Below are 21469 nucleotides of genomic sequence, written 5' to 3'. Positions count from 1 at the left end.
CCCACTCCCTACTGACCCGCAGATGGTGATCTGGATGGAAGGCAATACCACCGACAACGAAGGCACTGATCCATTCAAAGACTCACGCCACTGGATGTGAGATTCAAGGGGGAGGCCGACACGCTTGGGATTTTTCCTAACACAAGTCCTCAGCTACATGGAAGAATACGGGCGGCACATCCCCAGTGACAAAGCCCGTATCAGGATCCTGCAATCTGCTCTGGACGGTCCGGTTGCAGATTGGGTGGTGAATTTGCACGACTCCAATGCCCCAGAGCTCAACGACCATTTCATGTCCTCTCTGAGAAGGTGATTTGAGGACCCCCTTGCTGATCGCAAAGCCCATGAAAGGATCAAAACGATGAAGCAAGGCAAACTCCCAGTAGCAGAATATACACAAGAATTCTGGGCTATTGCCAGAAAACTGAACTGGCTGGAAGACATTCTCCTTAGCCATTTCAAAGATGGACTAAATTACGACCTATATGACGCTTGCCTGCCACGAGGAGACCCACACTAACTTGACAAATGGTATGTCCTGGCAGAGGAAGCAGAGATCGACCTACTGAAGAGGCACCGCTGAGGAAAACAATGGAGCCGCTCACCGTCTGAGTCGACACGTGAACCAGTGAAACCATCGGCTACAGCCAAGAAGCAAATGGGGTGTTTCAAGTGCGGGAGAGAGGGGCATCGGACTGTAGAATGCAGCTCAAAAGCCCCCCAGCAAACCCAGACAGATCAGCCAGCCAGCAAATCCAGGAAGTCTCCAGCTAAGCCAAAAGAACCTGCCATGAAAATGATGGAGGCCATGGAATTCTCTAATTCTGCTCATTGGGGGAAAAAACTCCAGCCTACCCCGCAGGGCCAGTGGTCGCCTCAGACGACAGCACGGAGGGCGAACCACTGGTAAGCGGAATCATTGCATCCATCCTCAAGACAGTGACTATATTAATTCCACCCATGCCCGAAGCTGTCAAGATGAAAGCTTTAATAGATTCTGGCTGCACCTGCTGTCTCATTAACCCGACGCTAGTGGGAAACCTGGGCATTCCGTCGAGACTGGAATAACCAATCTCATTTGGCCAGTTAGATGGGTCCATAGCAGGGGTGTGCCAGCTACCCTAGCCACTTTACCAATCCACCTCTCCCTGGGCAAACATGAGGAAGACATAACGTTTGTAGTGACCCCAGGCATGGAATGCCCGATGATCCTAGGGATGGAATGGTTAAAGAAATGGAACCCTGGGTGAATTGGAGAATGGCAGAAATCAACTTCCCGAAAGGGGATCCTATGGACTTAAAACCCCAAGGGGATCTACCAAAATTAAGAACAGAAAAAGCATCCATGGGAGAGGAAAAGGGGCTACCAGAAATACCAGAGGAAAACTTCTTGCTGAAGTTTTCAGTGACGAGAGGGCGGATGAGCTCCCCCCCCCCCCCACGGACTGTGCCATAGAATTCAAGCCCGGAGCAAAACTCCCAAAGCCCAGATTATAATCCATGAGCCCAAAGGAGAAGGAGGAAATGGAAAGATTCATAAAGAAAAACCTAGAAAGGGGGTTCATTGAACCTGCCAAGCCTAAAGTGGCCTCTCCGTTCCTCTTTAGAGAGAAGGGCGGCTCTTTATGCTTATGCATGGATTATAGGCTCCTAAATACAATCAGTGAAAGCAACCTATATCCCTACTCCTCATGAAGGACATGTTATCACACCTCTCGAAAGAATTTTTTTTACTAAACTAGATCTAAGGGAAGCGTACTATTGCATGAGAATTAAGGAAGCGGATGAATGGAAGACCGCATTTAACTGCCCAATGGAGTGCTACCAATTCAAAGTCTTGCCATTTGGATTACAAGGGGGGCCTGCAGTATTTAGGCAATTAATCAATGATGTATTAAGGGAGCACCTATTTAAGGGCGTCCTGGTTTACTTAGATGACATTCTTATCTACACCAAATCAAAAGAGGAACATGTCAACTTAGTCAAAGTGGTTTTAAAGAAACTGCGAGCCGCCCACCTATATGCCAAACTATCGAAATGCAAATTTTAACAGGAAAGGATAGACTACCTAGGTTATCGCACATCCCCACAGGGCATTGAAATGGACCCAGAAAAGGTCAGAGCAGTATTAGAATGGGCACCACCTCACACAAGAAAGCAACTGCAAAGTTTCCTGGGTTTCGCAAACTTCTACCGCCAATTTATCCCCTCATTTGCCCAGATAGCCCTGCCCCTCACGAACTTACTAAAAACGAAGGGAGCATCCTCAGTAAAACCTAGCCAGCCACTAAAATGGACAATGGAATGCCAAGTGACGTTTGAGAGATTAAAGAGACTTTTTTCTGCCGAACCAGTACTGAGGCACCCAGACATGGACAAGCCCTTCGTAATACAGGGATGCAAGTGATGTAGCAGTGGGAGATGTACTATTACAAGAAAATGATGAAGGGGTATTGCAACCCTGTGCGTATACATCCAAGAAACTCACCGAAACGGAACAGCGCTTGCCTGTGTGGGAGAAAGGCATACGGGATTCAAGGTGCCAGTTCCTTGAAGGCAATAAAATCCCTTTCCAGGTGTGGACAGACCACAAAAATTTGGAAGCCTTGAAAACACCCAGAAAGCTCAACCCCAAGCAAGCCCGCTGGTCCAGCATTTTCACCAATTCTACTTGATGCTCAAGCATTTGCCGGGGGGAAAGAACTTCCTGGCAGATGCACTATCTCGCATGCTCCAGTATAACAGCACGCGAGCCAACGACTCTAAACTGATGATGATAGAATCACAATTGGCAATGCCGGTAACCACCAGAGCCCAAGCTAAATTAAAACCACATCTGGGTAGCCAAACCAGAATTGAATTCCGGAAAAGTTTGGAAACAGATGAATGGTTCCAGAAAAATAAACACATGTGCACAATGAAAGACGGGCCGCCTTGGGTGGGGGAAAAGTTATATATACCAACAACTCAAAGAGTCACATTCATGCAACTTTGCCATGATACAAAATCAGCAGGGCATTTTGGATTTGTAAAAACATTACACTTAATTAAACGACAATTTTGGTGGCCATCCATGAAAAAGGACATAGAAGGTTACGTGGCCAGCTGCCCAAAGTGTACAACTGCCAAGAGGTTGCAAGGGAAATCGCCCGGACTATTACAAACAGTGGCAAATCCCTCAGCCCCCTGGAAGGAAATAGCCATGGATTTTATAGTGGAATTACCAGAAAGCAATGGGAATACTGTTGTCTGGACGTTCACAGACTTGTTTTCCAAACAGGTGCACTTTATCCCTTGCCAAAATATTCCCACACAAAAGCCTTAGCGAAACTTTTCGTGCAGCATATTTACAGATTGCATGGGGCACCCCAATGCATCATATCTGATAAGGGAGTGCAATTTACATCTGCATTTTGAAGGAATTTTTATCCTTCTTAGGGACCACTCAGGGACTGACATCTAGCCATCACCCACAGGGGAATGGACAAGCTCAGTACTTGAGCAATATTTAAGATGCTTTCTTAATTTCCAACAGTCTGATTGGACGGACCTACTCCCTTTCGCAGAAGTGGCCTACAATAATGCAATCCACTCCAGCACAGGTTACACTCCTTTTCAAATAGCTACCAGTCAAAGTTTCAACCCCATGCCAGAACTAACCCCAAACGAACCGGCAATCCCATCACTGAAAAAACGGATGGAACAATTACAAAACACCTGGCCAATAATTAGAAAAGCACTAGATGAAGCTAGGCAGGCATACAAAGCACAAGCCGATAAAAAAAGAGTTGAGCCTACACCATTCATTATAGAAGAAATGGTGTACTTATCTACAAAATACCTAAAATCCCCACAACCCTGTAAAAAACTTGGACTGAAATATATAGGGCCTTTTCCAATTAAAAGAATCATAAACCCAGTAACAGTAGAATTATAATTACCCAAAATCTTAGGCAAATACACCCAATTTTTCACTGCAGTTTGCTGAAAAGAGAACATCAGTCACCTTTATGGCCAAAAATCCCCCCCCCACCACCTCCAATCATGATGGAAGGCGAACAACACTTCGAGATAAAGGAAATCCTAGATTCTACGAGATATCATGGGGGAACTCAATACCTAGTAGCATGGAAACACCTCCCTGCCTCACAAAATGAATGGGTCCATAAGCGTCATGTCAGAGTTCCGAAGCTATTAAAGAAGTTTCATACAGAGTATCCTAACAAGCCAGACTAACTTTTATGTCTGTTTTGTTTTCTTTACAGGTGGAACTCTCTTATTTTTAAGGGGGCAGGATATCAGAATCCAATTATATTTCATTTCTAGTTATCTACTATGGAAAAAATCCATTTCTGCTCTCTTTGGATTCTATCATACTACGAAGGGGAAGGGGGATGAGCGGGAGGTTTTATGGCTCTCACTTCCTTCATTAAACTTCAAAGGGACTGGATGTTGATTCTCACCAAAAGGACTGACCATAACAATATGGCCCTCACCTTTCATCTACTCGCTCTCTGAAGTCTCCCTTTTGCTGGCAGTGAGGGAAAAGGGGGGGAACAATACAGTGCCTGTGGTCTGGAAAAGAGAGGATGAGGATCGTCGCCTGGAAGAACTGTGGGGTGGGGGGCTGCTTGGGAACACTTAAAACATTGAAGGATGGGAGAGAATTCCTCAGATCCTATCTAGCACACCTGCTATCATTTTCTCTTAATAAAGATGCCTGTTGAAAGAGATATTCCAAGAGTTCTCTCTTCTTAAGATGTAAAGTGAGGTGGGTCCTTACACAGGCATAATACAAAGTAAAATGCTGTGTACAACATGTAAAAGTTGTGTTGAACATCAGAGCTTAAAATGAGTATGCTTTTTTATGCAGTAATACATTATTAGGCACTTGTTTCTTCAATCAAATGTTTTGTACTCCTGAAATAACTTTTTTTAAACTATGGATGTATGTATTTCTTTTCCTAAACAAATATATCTAAACGGGCAGTTTGTATACATAATCCCATATCTGTCTGCTGAAAAGTGACTATTATTTAATAGTCATGAATGCTGCCCTGAAAACATGGATCTGATTCACTTATATCACTTATTATATGCCATGAAATAGGTTTTTTTAAAAAAGTACTGTCCTATATTCTCTTTTCTTGTCCAGTGAAGTCCTGGATCTTGGGGTTTTTTTATCAGTTATTTCCAAGTTTGTATTTCCAAGTTTGATTTTTAGGTTAATGGGTCATGTTTTGCAGAGCAATATTTCATGCACTGAGTTGTGATTATGCAAATATCTATTGTGATACAACTTTAAGTTGCTTTGACGTGAAGAGTTTACATGGTTGGTTTGTTCAGCTATTTCCCTGAAAATTGTTTAAATAGAAAGGCAAATTATACGTTCATAAAATAAAGGTAGCATATAGGCTTCCACAACAGAAACTCAGTACAAATTGTATTAAATATTTGTCTTGGATCATATGATGTCTAGCTCTTTCTTTTTCTTTTTTTTTTTTCAGATCAGCAAAAATGAGAAGCAGTAGATTCTGGTTTACTTCTAGAAATGTCAGTGGAACTGGTTAAGACCAAAATCTGAAGGTTTATCTTCGTTGCCCATCACCAGGTGTGCACTGACAGAGGCTACCATAAAACTATTTTGAGTATGAACATCTTTTAAAATGGTATAATATATATATATATATGAAAGTATTGTTTTGTAATATAATTTTAAATTGTTATTGATACTGTATCATTCATTCTACAGTTGTGAAAGAATGAATGTGAATAATGTGTACTGAAGCTGAAAATAGACATTGCTCAATTTTTTTTCAGCTGGTCTTTGAGAAGTGTAATATTTGAGCAACAGTATTAAATTCTGTCTGCATTGCTCAGCCTGTACATCCACAATTGAATTAGTAATATTTGACAACTACAAATAATAAGCTAGTGTTTTAATTATTTAAAAATTTACCCTAGGGATAACAGAACCAAAAGCAGCTGGGCTTCAAAACACTATGCGCATTGTTCATCATTTACATGAGAACTTTTCCAATAATCTTTTTCTGCGCTGCTCCTCATATATATTTTCTCACTCTCTACAAAAAAAAAAAAAACCTACTGCTTTCGAAAACCAATCATTTTCTATGATATTATTCAATAATGTAATTTAAAGGGAAGATCAGTTTTCTCTTCAGATATTTTATATGCACAGACCTCTTTGGATCCAGGCCACCAAAATTATTTTGATTTTTAAAGAACCCATAATTCTGAATTTTATTATCACTTGAATCCACCTAATTCATAATTAATTCATAATTAATTTTAAAGCAAGCAGGCAACAAGCGCTATTTTCCTTTCTCTCATGGGTTGGATAAATATATATCTTTGGGGGATCACAGGCTGCATGATTTCAGAAGGTGAGCCACATCCAGCCCATAGACTGTAGGTTACTGACCCTGTTCTAGGGAATACATCTACAGTTTACTGAATTGTTTCAAGATTTTGTCTCCAGTGCAGATAGAATTACCCGAAGCATGCAAATGAAACACTTGGTTTCCATATAGTTTCATATATTTAAAGTACAACTAGTCCTCAACTTATCATTCATTTAGTAATCATTCAAAGTTAATAACAATACTGAAAAATAAGTCCTTACACTTGCAACCATTACAGTGCACCTATAGTCACATGATCAAAATTTGGGATCTTGGCAACTGACATGGATTTATGAAAGTTGCAACATCTCAGGGTCATATGATCAGCATTTGCAACTTTCTCAGTTGGTTTCCACCAAGCTAAGTCGGGAGGAGGGGTTCTCTTAATGACTACATGCTTCACATAACAACAGTTGTGATTCACTTAATATCTATGGCAAAACTAGTCATAAAATTGGGTGCAACTCACTTAACAACTGCCTCAATTAGCAACAGAAGTTCCAGTCTCAATTGTAAGTTGAAAACTACCTGTAAAATGTTTCCTTTTTCATCTGAACTTGAGACTCTTACTATGTACAATACTAATATTATGGAACCTAAACTGCATAGTTCCAAGATGCAATGAATGTGAACTTTTGTAGTTATTCTTGAGAAAATGAACATTTGTTGGTATATGCTGTGCACTGGAGAGAAGAAAGCAGACTTAAACCAATAGGGTCACTTCCCTATTAAGCCTTTAGGGGCTACAGTGGGAAGAATGGATTGGTGAAAATCATTATCCTCTTTTCTCCCACAAAACTCTGCTGAACCATTAGCTGAAGCCAACTAATATAAACATAAAGGACAGGAGGGATGGTAAGAAAAAAGAGTTTTATTTATTACCCTCAGTTGTATCTTCTAAAAAGATTTGATCACACCTGGGCTTGAATATCAGTATTAAATATGAACAGGAAAACTATGTTGGGGATGTCTAATTTAGGAAATGGGAATGCAGAATCTGAGAGGCAAGGGTCCGGTTGGCCATCACAACCTAAGATGTATTTATGTTTAAGAAGTTTAATATTAACTAATGGGGAAATAGTGAGCAATATAAGATATTATTCTTTCTTTCCTGCTCCATAATGCAATTCTGTAAAAATCTCTTGCATTTTATTGTTTTTCTTTCTCTGCTTACTCATAGGTTTTTTTTGGCGTTCTTTAATCATGATCATAATAGAATCTAGGGTGTTTTCCTGATTAGTTCCACATCTGTTGTACTTTATTAGTTAAATAGGCATTAGTATTAATAAGAATAGTTAGCAGGCTAGCTTTATTAAAAGTCGCTTTTATGATTGTATTGTTAGAGATAGAACTATAATTTAAAAAATCAGATTCTAAAATTCAGTATAATTTAATTAAATGTTGAAATTTACAGAGCAACATATATACCAGTATTATTAATTCAATTAAGATTCAGTTGTCTTAGAAGTTAGGCCTTCTATTGCTTTAAGACAGGTATTGGTTACTTTTTATGATTGGAAATGTTCAGAATTCCCTCCTTTAGCATATTATAATACTGAATTATTCAAGAAATGACCAAATTTGTGCTTGATAAATACAAATTATGTATCAAACTTTTTTACCAATAAATAACTCCATCATTCTGTACTTAAGTTTTTAGAATGACTTCAGATTTTTCTGGTGGCCAGTTGTTGTTAAGCAATCAACAGTCTCTTGTGGACTTGATTTTTTTTCTTCCTTAGATGCCATTTCTTCCTCACATTTTTGAGTTAAATATAATTCATAGTGCTGTATAGCTGCAGTTTTACTATAGCATTAAAACACATTTATAAAGAATTTATCAGTTATATTGGCAAAGTGCTAAATAAAATTTCTACAACCTCTTTAACTGCAATTAGACTAAATCTAAGAGTGAGAAGTATCCATGTACTTAAAACGTATTGTACTTCTGCCTACCTAAGACCAAATAAAATTGTCCGTATCTTAATGTATTTAGCTAAAGTGTTGAATATTTGGATATTTGTGAAAACACCTAAAAATAATTTTGTGCCAACTATTTTTATAAGCTTTGGGTTTTAAAATATGCATTCTTTAGAACTTTTTTCCTTAAAAAATCATGTATATGTAAAAAGAGTTACAGCAATTACTTTCTACATTACTAAACAAAGACTTTTATACAAAAAGAAATTTTACAATGATTGTATACTTTCTACTTAGCAGTAGCAGCAAAGACTTCATTTGGATCGCATAGTAAATTAATCTAAGACACTATAGCAGTGGTTCTCAACCTGTGGGTCGGGACCCCATTTGGGGTCGAATGACCATTTCACGGGGGTCACCAAACAATGCAGTCCGCCATTTTTTTCCCCTTTTCTTTAGCTGTGCTACTCCCTTTTATTCTAATGGCTTTTGAAAGCCAATAGAATAGACTCTCTTGAATAGAGTCTAATTCTATTGGCTTTCAAAAGTCAATAGGAATGTCCAGGCTGTCTCTGCCCTGCTGAGCCCACCAAAAGTCCCATTCTGCAAACGGTGCTGCACCAGTTGAGTAGTCCTCGACTTACAACTGGTTGTGTAGTCCTCGACTTACGACCGGTTGGGGGTTGCAGCATTAAAAAGGTTGAGAACCACTGCACTATAGGGAAAAATATTGCCTTTTTTATTTCTGCCATACCTTTTCCCTTCTAGACATATCTCTGAATATTTGAAAACCCTATTGAACAATATTAGATAGATTATAATTTTCTCTTATAATTTCAAGTGGAAATTATGAACATTAAATTCAAGTTTATTGAAGGATCTAAACCATGGGTATACTGTCTACTGCAAAATCAGTGAGCAGCAAAAAAAGACTCATAAATATTTAATCTCTACCCTGTAGCACCATGTTCATGCAAATGAAAGTTCCATAAATTTCCAGAACATATTTTGATGTCAGAGGGGAGGGAGAGGAAGAGGAAAAATCCATTCATTGATTGAAATTTATGTTCACAGATGTATTCTAGTTGGATTCAATATTATGTTTGTAGTAGAGATCCAAATAGGCATAAAAGTTGGGGAGCTCTCTAGCAATTAACAGAAAGGAAATACTAGATTATTCAAAGATGTAGATATCCTGAAGTTATTCTTCCCAACTGTTCAAACATTCAGGAAGAGGGTTAAAAACAAAAACAGGACTGTTGGAGCATCAGCAATTCAAATCAAAATTCAAAGTAACATTCAAAATAAAATATCTAACTAAGAAAGTAAATAGAAGGCCAAGGCTTGATTTACTGCTCTTGCCCCAACAGTCTTAATAAGCATTACAGCCTAAACTGGAGGTGTATATGTAACTCTTCACTTGTATAGTCCCTGGCTCCCTTCCTTTCTTCTTATGAAATACTTGCAAGTTGAGGAATCAACTTTCTTCTCTGCTTGGGCAATTTGCTAACCCAGGTAGCAGACAGAATTTAGTTTAACTGACCTAATAAGGATAATTCATCAGGTGCTTTCTTTGCAAACTTCTTTGCCATCTTCCCTCAGCCTTCTTCTTCAACCCCAACCTGCCCTTCTTTCAAAGCTGCCTTTATGCTCTGCAAGCACTGCTGTGGGTTGCTGACAAGGAGGTTGGTGTTTAACCTCTTTTTAACTTCAACTCAGGATTTACACGACCCTTTTTGATAGGTTTCTTAGGCTTCATATCTACCATAGGGTAGGAAGGGACCGACCATACTTGCTTCTTGATTGCTCTGATAACTTCTTTCCTGACTTGACTAAGCCACATGGCTTAGGACTATCTTCTGGCTCTTAACACATCTTAGTGAAGAATGGGCCATCTGTTCTAAATAGCTGCTTATTTGGCAAATAATAAATTTCAATATAGAGATAAAAATACATTCTTAAGAGAAAAACAAGGAAAAGAAAAAAAAATCAGATGTGAAAAATAAGATTTTTTAAAAAATTAAAATAAAATTGATGTTAATCAGGAAGAAAAGCGTTAGGTTGATTTATGTTATCTACAAGAAACTACCTTTTTCAGGGAAATAAAACAGGTTTTTGTCATTTTTAGTATATGTTTTATGATATCAGACATTTTAAAAATTGATCGCCAATTAGGAAGATTGTACAAAATATATCAAATTCTGTAAAACTTTAACTAAGATAGGTCTTACTCAGCTTATTATGGCATCTTCTATGCTTCTATTTTTCTTTTCTGAAACTATGTCAGTTATTCCAATCTATTTCTCTGGCCTTGCTATCTGTGATCCTATTTTAATCTTATATATTTTAGGGTGATAAAAATTAAAGCAATTGCACAGTGCCTATAGTACTAATATTCAGGTTTAGGTAACTTGGATATAAGATATTTAAATAATTGGCTAGTAAATATTAGGCCATTTTCATACGTTAAAACATTGCATAGAAAAACGGAGGAGTTTATCACTTCAGAATATACCTGGATGATCTGCATCTGTGAATATTCTCATAATATTTTAAAAAGTCTATATTCAGAATGATAAGATGTTAAAGAAGGAGCTTGGTTAAACTTTTTCTGACTTGTAAATAATAAGAATGATTTGGATTGCCTGTTCTGCTTTTATTTTTATATAAAGTTTTGGGTTTTTTTCCTTTTTTTTTTACAGATTGTTGCTATTTATTATGTAGCTTTTTTAAGACTATTCAAATTCTCTTTGCAAACCATGTAGGAAAAAAAGAAATGTAAAAAAAATTAATAATAATATAAACATGAGACCCTTCAAACATGCAGATCTTCCTTCTATTCTGTAGTATTACTTCCATATTGCTGTATCCTATAGCATTCATTTTCACAATGCTATGAGTCAGACAACAATCCTTTGGAAGTATATATTAGTCAACTTGAATTTTGATGCTAAAATTTCATGAAAACGTACATAAATTAATTCAAAAACCTATAAAGCAATATGAGGTACTTCAGAGTACATGTGGATCTGTCCATCCTGAGCAGTGAATTTTGAGCTGTAATAAATAGTCTAAAAAGCGCCTACATATATTACATTAGACCAGCTGAACCTAATTTTATATCTGCTTTATTCAAAAGCATCACATAGCAAGTAAACTTCAAAATTAAGTGTAGTTACAAATAGTTGTTTCTTATTTTTTTTTCCAGTCCCCTTTTGCTTTCTTTAACGACCACATGAAACTTGAGAAGCCATCTAAAGCTAAATCATTTAGTGGAGTTGGGCAGGTCCCAAGTGTCCAACAAGAAGGCCTGGTTTAGGCTGCGATGGCCACTGTCATTCCTGGTGATTTGTCAGAAGTAAGAGATACCCAGAAAGTCCCTTCAGGGAAACGTAAGCGTGGTGAATCCAAACCAAGAAAAAACTTTCCTTGCCAACTGTGTGACAAGGCCTTTAACAGTGTTGAGAAATTAAAGGTTCACTCATACTCTCACACAGGAGAGAGGCCCTACAAGTGCACACAACAAGACTGCACCAAGGCCTTTGTTTCTAAGTACAAATTACTAAGGTATTAAACTCTATTTATTTTTCAGATTATATTATGTGTTGGCCATTTAATATATATCTGTGTACACTTCAGCTGATTTTTCTGAGAGGAAATGTTAATTTAGACATCAAGTTGTACAATTATAAACTACAGTGCTTAATATTATAAACAAATCTGAATTTGTATGTGTGTATTTGAAAAGAAAAGTTTAAACAAGTTATATAAACTTGTTTACCAAGGAGTGAATGGACTGAGCACTTTGGGTATGGCTATAACAAGTAATACTACATAATAAAATGTTAATGTAACTTAAAATCATCAAAGCATCAGTTGAATAAATTAGCTTATAATGTGTGTTGCTACATTTTAGTATCATATGTACTGTCTGTAGTGACATGACTTATGTAAATTTCTTTCAAAAATATTTAGTATTTAGGTATCATAAAAATGAGCATATGTACCTTTTGGTCAAAATAAATACTTACAGAATATATCTGTGTTTAAAGGCATATGGCTACTCATTCTCCTGAGAAAACCCACAAGTGTAATTATTGTGAGAAAATGTTTCATCGAAAAGATCATCTAAAGAATCACCTACATACACATAATCCCAATAAAGAGGCCTTTAAGTGTGAAGAATGTGGAAAGAACTACAATACGAAGCTTGGATTTAAGCGTCACCTGGCTTTGCATGCTGCAACAAGTGGTGATCTCAACTGTAAAGTATGTTTGCAGACATTTGAAAGCACAGGGGTGCTGCTGGAGCACCTAAAAACTCATGCAGGCAAATCATCAGGTGGAGTGAAGGAGAAAAAACACCAGTGTGAACATTGTGATCGACGGTTTTATACCCGAAAGGATGTCCGAAGACACATGGTAGTACACACTGGAAGAAAGGACTTCCTCTGTCAGTATTGTGCACAGAGATTTGGCCGGAAGGATCATCTAACACGGCATATGAAGAAAAGTCATAATCAAGAACTTTTGAAAGTCAAAACAGAGCCAATGGACCTTCTTGACCCATTTACTTGCAATGTTTCTGTGCCTATAAAGGACGAGCTGCTTCCTGTGATGTCTTTATCTTCCACTGAACTGACATCAAAGCCATTTACAAACACTCTACAGTTAAATCTATACAACACACAACTTCAGTCCATGCAGAGTTCAACATCTGCACATCAAATGGTTGCCACATCATTACCTTTAGGAATGCCTTGTCCAATAGATATGGAATCAATCCACCCTTCTCACCAGCTTTCTTTAAAATATCCACTCAGTTCTACCTCATATACAGTTTCTATGACTGAGAAAGACCAGCCATTGAAAGGGGAAATGGAAAGTTACTTACTGGAACTGCAAAGTGGTATGCCTTCTTCATCCCAAGATTCTCAAGCATCATCATCCAAGTTAGGGTTGGATCCTCAGGTAGGTCCACTAGATGATGGATCTGGGGATGTTTCTCTTTCGAAAAGTTCTATTTCTATAAGTGAACCTCTAAATACCCCATCACTGGACTTCTCTCAGTTATTCAATTTTATACCAGTAAATGGACCTCCTTTTAATCCTTCTGTTTCTGTGGGAAATCTTGGAATGAGTTATTCACAAGAGGAGGCACACTCATCTATGATTCAGCTTCCTCCACAGGCACAAGATCTTCAAGACCCTGGTAATGGTATTAATCTTGGGTCTCTTCACTCATTATCTGCAGCTTTTACTAGTAGTCTGAACACAACCACAACTCTACCACGTTTTCATCAAGCGTTCCAATAAGATGAGAAAATGGCCTTGTGACAAATGTGTAGAAATGCCTTAGATGACAGTAAATACTGTAGTGCCTACTATGTCATTTGTAAATCTACTTTTGTACAGTATCAGTCTCACTAAGCCAGTATAAAATTCAAATTAACTTTTAAAATAGTTTGAATGTGTTCATTCACAGTTGTTTACTCTGGTTGTTAAAACAATCTGTATCCTCACTGCCAATAGATCCACAATTTTAAAAAAAGTGTATGGAAAAAATATTTCCAGAACATTATGGATCTCTTGTTTTAAAGCTTCATTGAGATTTGATCATTTTTATGGTAATTAAATGTGGCTCTTCTGATAATTTTAAGAAAGAACAAAACAGTAAAACGACACTTTCACCAAAAATGTATAAAACAACTGAGACAATGATTTATGAGTGCATTTGTCACCAATATGAAAAATTGTCCAGCTTTTTACATGTAGACTTCTAAGAAGCTCTGAAGGACCTATTTTTTCTTAAATAATTTCACTATTAGGCATGAAAATGTATTTCTTCATTTAAGTGCAATTACAAAGAAGTGTGATTTGGCAAAAAAAAAAAAAGTATGCCTTATTGGCAACTCTAAATAGAGACAAAATTAAGAGCTTACCTTGAAATATAAATATTTTGGTTTCATCATTCTGTAAATATCTGTCATTTCCTATTGTCATTTAAAAGATGAATCAAAATCTGCCAAAAGGTTTCACATGTTGATTTCTATTTGAAGTTAGAACATGAATGTAAATCCACAAATATATTTTTCCATAATTACATTGGAGCTAATCATTTTTGAGTTATATTTCATGATATCTATTATCCCCTGTGCAAGACCTTTGCTGGTAATCTTCCTTACCACACCTGGATATTTGGCTAGTGATTTTTTTTCAATGCGAAGAATTTAAAACAGGACTCTCAGGAGTGAAGTAAAAGCATATTGCTTATGCCACTTTTACTTAATATTCAAGGTATTTAAAAAAAACTAATAGCAAAACAGCTATTCATGCTGTATGTCAAATTGCTATTCTTTTTCAAAACATATTCTTATATTCCCAATAACCAAAAGAAAGAAAAACTGATATAAAAATGGAAATGTTCGTTTGCTGTAATTTGGAAGCATATCCACTGATACCTTTAGACTTTTAAATCATATAATTATCTCTATTCATTAGTGTGGTTAAATACATGAGTTTTAAGTAGTTAAAGGAAATATATTTAACAGAAACAAAGTTGCTCCCATTAAGGAGCTTTGGCTCCCAATATTTGTATCATAAGTTCCTACTTTATCGTAGGAGCAATATGCAGGTATAATTTTACTATTTTATACTGATGTATTTAAATTTTATTACTGGATAGTAACTTTTTATAAGTGTTTTGTTCCAAAGGCATTAAAATAAGGATGTATTAATAAGGAAAAGACCTTTTCAAATTTTGTAAGCTGCTCCAATATGCTGTGAGAATACTTTCTCAAAGTAGTCATTAGCTCTGCTGCATGATTGCTTCTTTTAGTTTCTGTGAAACAGATTGCTAAAATGTATCTTTAATAGAATGATTTGTTCAATATTGCTTTTCAGGTTTTTAGCACCATTATTTTAATCCCGGGGTAGGGGGATTTCACAAAGGAAAAGGCTTTATCATTTCAAAGGACTCATTCTACAAGAAATGTTTTTTGTAGATGGTGATTACTTTCAACCCTTAAAAACAGAATTGGCTTCAGGCTTCATTGTCTTTATCCCAGTTTTTTTATTACTCATAATTATTTGTGTTCCTAGGAAAATACTGTCATAAGACATATAATTGAAAACAAAGTTTCACTTATTAAAAAAATGAAATGAACCAATTTTAACCTATCAGTTTTTTATATTTATCACCACATTATTTACAATTTTTGACAGGGTTGGTATGTATAAAGCATGTTATAACAATGTTTCAGTATTAGTTGCTGGTTATCTTGTTTTTCTAAAAAATAAGAACTAATTTTTCCAATAATCCTTAATCCATGTTAAAGATCCATATTGTCATGGCAGCTCTTTCAGGTTCTGAAATGGGATTAATTAGAGAATAGGTGCATTTAAAATTAGCAATAGAATTTCAGACAAGATATTGAACCTCATTCAGTTAGTACTTTGGTAAATGGCTACACCTTGTGTGAATGTCACTGAAGATGTATGAATATATGGAAGCGGGATGACAGTGTAGGTATTATTTACACACTAGTGCTTTATGACTATCATTTAAGCAGAGACATTGTTTGGCATCTTTAAAATGTCAATTTTAAAGCCTATTTTATAATTACCAGGTTAACTCTTAAGAATGAAGTGTTGTGTGTGCTGGCTGCTCATGCACCACACTTTGTATGCTACGTGTGTGTGTGTGTGTGAGATTTTATATATATATATATATATATATATATATATATATATATATATATATATATATATATCTTTTGTTTTATTAGTAGTGAATTGTGGAATAGAGTGATTTATTCATTTGACAGTAGAGGTTTCCAAAAACCATGTACTGACATGAGCCAGACCTGATTGCTTTATTAAGCTAATAATGAATGTTAAGAGTACATATTTTCAGGATCTTTTACCTAGTGAGCGCTATATGTATTTTATGCTGTGTGTGCGCGTGTGGTGTTTTAAACTAAAGCTCGATCAATTTCTGTGTTACACATAATACAAGATATAGCACTTTCAAAACAAAAATATAAATCTTATAAAAAATTCTTGCAGGTTATGCTTTCTGTTTTTTTAAAAAAATATTACTTTTTCAAGTGCCATTAGATGACATATGCAGGCTTTTGATATAATGCTTTGGGTACAAGATGGTAAACAGTGTAACTATTAACAGGTACATCATAAAGTATTCTTTTTTATCAATTTGCTCTATTGCACAGAACTAGAGTGTCTTTTTAAAGAGTTTTACAGTAGATTCCTAGGTTTACAATTTCAATAATATCTTTTACTTCCATTTAATATCAGTCCAATAATTGAGTGGTTAACCATATTTAAGTGTATACATCGAACTTGGAGGTTGCAGTCATGTTTTCACAATTGTTAGCTGAATCCCATATAATTCAATGGGAATGACATTAAGCACAGGATTTTAAGCTAACAGCTCAGCCCTGTACATTTTATTTGGAATACCTTTAAAGTTTAGTTAGTGAAATTTATTCTATGCATTATTCATAGGAGAGAAATCTTTAGAATGTTAATAAACAGAATTTCAAAGTGTGATATCCTACCACATGATGCTGTTGTTGAAATTCATAGGTTGAAATCAACATAGGTTGATCTTATGCCTATTAATATAAAGAAAAGGATGAAGCTCTTAATTATTTGTCTCATACACTGGTTGGCCAGGTTAAAATGATGTGCCTCTGAGTACAAAGATCTCTACATTTACATTAAATGTAAATGAATGACAGCTGCCTATCAACATCATATCAGTATACAGTAAGTTAACCACCCATTTGAAATTAGAGATCATTTAAAGTAAGTCATGTTGATTAACATACCCTTCACTTTTATAAAGGTGTCCACATATTGAAAGTCCTTAACTTTCAATAAGTATTTAACCCTAATTAACATAGAACTATTGTTAACTGCATGCAAAGACTTTTCAGTATCCGCATCAGTGGTACAACTGAACCAGAATGAATGTTTATCTTCTCAGAAACACTCCTGCAAATATATTATAGTGGATCATGCTGCTAATATAACTTGGGATACAACTCCTCTCATGGTGCTACAGATCTCCCTGTCTCATTTAGACTGGTGTATTTTTATCCATAGAGAAAGGCCTATATTAGATTTATAGATGTATATTTTTATACTGTGACTTAATTTGTCATTAATGAATTTTGTATACCACATTTTTTTCATATACACTTGCAAGAAGTAGAAACTTGGACATATATGCCCAAATAAACCTATCATCAAAACTAAAATGAATGGAGCTTTTAATATGGTGTGAAGTGAAGAACATACTTGTTTATAAAAGCCCTTAAATATTGACAGACTGGGAATTAACATAAAAAAGGATGACATCTGAAACAAACCTGGATTGCTGAAACTATATTTTTAGATAGTGAGAAATGTTTAAACTTCCGTGCTAAAAAGTTTCAGTGATACAAATTTTTTGAGTCAAAATAGAAAAATGCATTCCAGACTGAATTTGTGTATTTCATTTAAAATTACTATCCTGTGATATGGAAATTTGTGTTGCTTATCATGTATATGTACTTTACAATGTATTCACAAACTACTGTTGTATTTGTATAAAATATAGACAGATTGCATATATATTTTTGTGTATAAGCTCTGTAAAATAGCTATCACATTATGAAGCTGCAGCAGAAATTCATTTTAGACATTCATATCCAAAGAAACAGACTATTTATTGTACACATACCCTGATAAAAATATAACTTGCTGCTATTAAACAATAGTGCTGCAGCTTCTTGCAGCCTACAGTGTTATGTTTGCTGTACAAAAAAGTATGTGAACTCCACAAAATATCAATAAAACTACAAATGGTTTTAGTTATGTACAAAATATGCCTGGATTTAAGCTGCTGTATGTTGTTTATCTGTTGTTGCGGTAACCATTAATGTCTTCGAGCTACTTTTTAAATTTGTGGATAATTGACAACTTTACTGTTTGAAAGAAGAATGATAAATAGCATCACTGCATCATTTGACCCCAGAACACAAGGAGAACTTCTGGGTAAAATGCATTCCCCATATTGAAAATGTCCCCAGAAGTTTTTTCTAAATGAGGAATTTATAGTTTGCCACTAATTATGCTGCATTTTAAAACAAAAGAAAAATTCAAGATAATCTGTAAGGTGTTCTGTTTTTGGCCTTTGAGTCAGTTTTTAACTCATGAAGATTGCCTGGACTAGTCCCTGCAGTTTTCTTGGCAAAGTTTTTAAGAAATGGTTTGCCAATGACTGCTTCCTAGGGCTGAGAGAAAATGATTAGCCCTAGGTTACTGGTTTTATGCCTAAGGTGGAACTGGAATTCCCAGTCTCTGAATTCCTAGCCTGAAGTTTTAACCTCTACATCAAACTGGCTTTGCTATTGTTTGCCTATCTCAAAATGCTTTCAATTTCCTCTCATGATTCAGAAACACAAAACTTGTAAAAGAACATGCAGTTTCTGTTGAGGACAACATTAAATCTTGCACAGCATGTGAGGGTTCCATGTTAATAGTTCAGTCCAGGATTCATTGTTTTTGTGTTTTGAGAATCATAATGAAATGGATATCATGCTTCTGCAAGACTTTGACTTTTAGTCCCTCCTCCATGAAAAGTGGGAAGATTTATCCATGCTGGGGGGAAAGCTCAGAAGAAACAGCCTTAAGCCCTTAAGTTCACAAAATAAAGCTGTGCAGCCCTACATGTGAAAATGTTTCAGTGAAAAATCCCAATTAAAAACAATACCACCAGTATGTCGGCAACTAAAAAGAATTCCTTTTGGGAGATGGGGAAACACAAAAATATGAGAAAGAAACCATCAATTGTTTCCCACAAAATGCTAAGCCCAAAGCAAACTACTTTGTATAATCTGTACATTCAAATAAAAATAGTCTAACCCTGCTGCCTGCAAATTATATAGATAACAATAAAATCTTATTACAGAGAGGATGGTCCGAGAATATTTCAGAAGGATTAGGTTGAGAGCAAGCTCATATTTTTGTTAGATTGAAATATATGAAAGCCATGGTTATAGATGTTTTATAGTAGTATGAGCTCTTTCATTTCTAATCTTAGTGGTCAATCCAGCAATTTGAAAGTATACTAATTACTATGCAAATCTATTTTCCTGACAGTCCTAAATTTCAATAGTAAAACAAATACTCTGTTATACAGTACCTGAACAAATCATTGTGCAAATACCAGATTTAGACTAGTATTGGAAGATTCAATTTATTCAGGTTTCTCACAACATTACCAATTCCTGTAAGCTGAAGAGGCTGAAGTAGCATATATCGTGTTCAATTTCCAGTAGCCAGCCCTATAAAGCAGTGTTTCCCAACACTAGCCATGTTTAGATATGTGGGAGTCCATTTCCAGAATGTCCAATGCTCATGCTGGCTGTGGAATATTGGGAATGGAAGTTCACACACCTGGAATAGCCAAGGTTGGGAAACCCTGCTATAAAGTCAATGGTGAGAAACAATATTAAAGCTCAAGATCTGAAGGACTGTAAATTCTACTTGTGTTCCGCAAGCGCAACGGAATTGTATCAGAAATAGGAATTCTTTTATGAAGCTTTATACTTCATATAATCTATCTCATCAGGTATTCAGATCTGCCCAGTTTTTTTAACTGACACCATCTCATATCAACATCGGAAACATGAAATATGAGGTGAGTGAATCTAGCAAAACTGGTTTCTTCATACACTTGGTTGAGAATAACCTGCTAAGCCCTTTTTGATATGGAAACAATAAAATAGTTGATGATTCATGGGTTGCGTTTTTCCCTTAACTTTGCATTGGAAATTTGAAGAAGATAAAAGATTTGTGATTCCCTCACTACATTTATTTATTTATTGAATTTATATAGCCAGCTATCTTACTGGCATGTGACTCTGGGAGCCGTATACAATTAAAAATAGAAACTACCAACATAATTCAACCATTAAAACATAACAAAAAGACAGGAAAGAGAGCATTCTACACTTACGCCAGCCATTTAATGGGACTCCACACTTCCATGGGATCCCCAAGCCTGATGGCAAAACCCAATTTTGAGAAACTTCCAACAGGGTTTACCCTGGGGAGGAGTGATACTACATAAGGTGGGCGCCAGGCCAGACAAGGCTCTTTTCCTGGGTCTCATCAAACAGCTCTTTGGACCACAACATTCTCCATCTGCCAGACCTGATGGGATGAGTAGATGTAATTGGGGAGAGACCTTCTTTCAAATAAGCTGGCTCCATGCCATGTAGGGTTTTCAATGTTATCACCAGTGCCTTAAATTATATCCAGAATCAAACTGGCAACCAATGCAGCTTATAGAACAGAAGGGTAACATATGCATACATGTGCTTGGAGCACATATAATTGCCCATACCTCTGTATTTTACATCAGCTGAAACTTTCAGACACTCTTCAAGGACATTCCCTTATACAGAGTGCTACAGTAATTCATTTGGGAAGTTACTGCGGTATGAGTGACTGAGTCTCTCAATCCATTCCCAATATATGGAATATTTCCTTATTCCAGCACGAACACCTATGTTCTCAGCTTTTTGTTTATGAATATGATAAGATGGAAATGTTTAGTAAAGTTGGAAAACGAGTAATAACTGGATTTATGTTTTCATTTATAGGATAAAAATCTAATGTGATTCTTTCTTACCAATACTAGCAATTTAATAAAATTACTTTAAATGGCTTGTTCAAAATTATTCTTTGGCTACATTCATGCAAATAAAAGATAAGATTGCCCTCTTGTGTAGACAAACTGTATTAAACATTTTGTTAACCTTAAACCCACAGCAGGAAGGCAGTACCATAATTCTAAATTAAAATTTTCAGGCCAAAGATTTGTGATTATCCAATTCTAAATTCAGCAACTTGCCACTTTATGTGAGTAGTATTTAGTTTGGGCTTTTTCTGCTTAACATTTGTAATCATGTTATAATAGGAAATGGCAGTTCTTTAAAAAGCCATCCCTGATACTTGAAGTCATCATTGCTTTTCATCATAATGTAATATTAATTCTAAAAGATCGATAAAATTTAAATGACAGAATAATTAATATAACGATCATAAAACAT

The 21469-nt window shown here is 35.9% G+C and overlaps 1 protein-coding gene across 6 annotated transcripts in view; it reads left to right on the top strand.

Annotated features, from left to right (window-relative positions):
• The window catches only part of PLAG1 (PLAG1 zinc finger), a 28584-nt gene extending 13848 nt beyond the window's left edge, over positions 1 to 14736 (top strand). For 2 of the 6 annotated variants that reach the window (XM_039351436.1, XM_039351440.1), the window contains exons 2-4: positions 5508 to 5669; positions 11551 to 11909; positions 12395 to 14736. In XM_039351436.1, coding sequence (XP_039207370.1) covers positions 11668 to 11909; positions 12395 to 13658 — 1506 coding nt within the window. In that variant the 5' untranslated portion in view covers positions 5508 to 5669; positions 11551 to 11667 and the 3' untranslated portion in view covers positions 13659 to 14736. The remainder of the gene's footprint in view (positions 1 to 5507; positions 5670 to 11550; positions 11910 to 12394) is intronic. The other 4 variants (XM_039351439.1, XM_039351438.1, XM_039351442.1 and 1 more) reach the window with 4 other exon arrangements.
• The last annotated feature ends 6733 nt before the right edge of the window (positions 14737 to 21469 follow it).

This window comes from Crotalus tigris, unplaced genomic scaffold (genome assembly GCF_016545835.1).
Source record: "Crotalus tigris isolate CLP2741 ecotype Arizona unplaced genomic scaffold, ASM1654583v1 scf7180000018371.15429387391:27106975, whole genome shotgun sequence".
In the NCBI taxonomy this organism is placed as follows: domain Eukaryota; kingdom Metazoa; phylum Chordata; class Lepidosauria; order Squamata; family Viperidae; genus Crotalus; species Crotalus tigris.
This window is presented reverse-complemented; position numbering and strand designations above follow the sequence as displayed.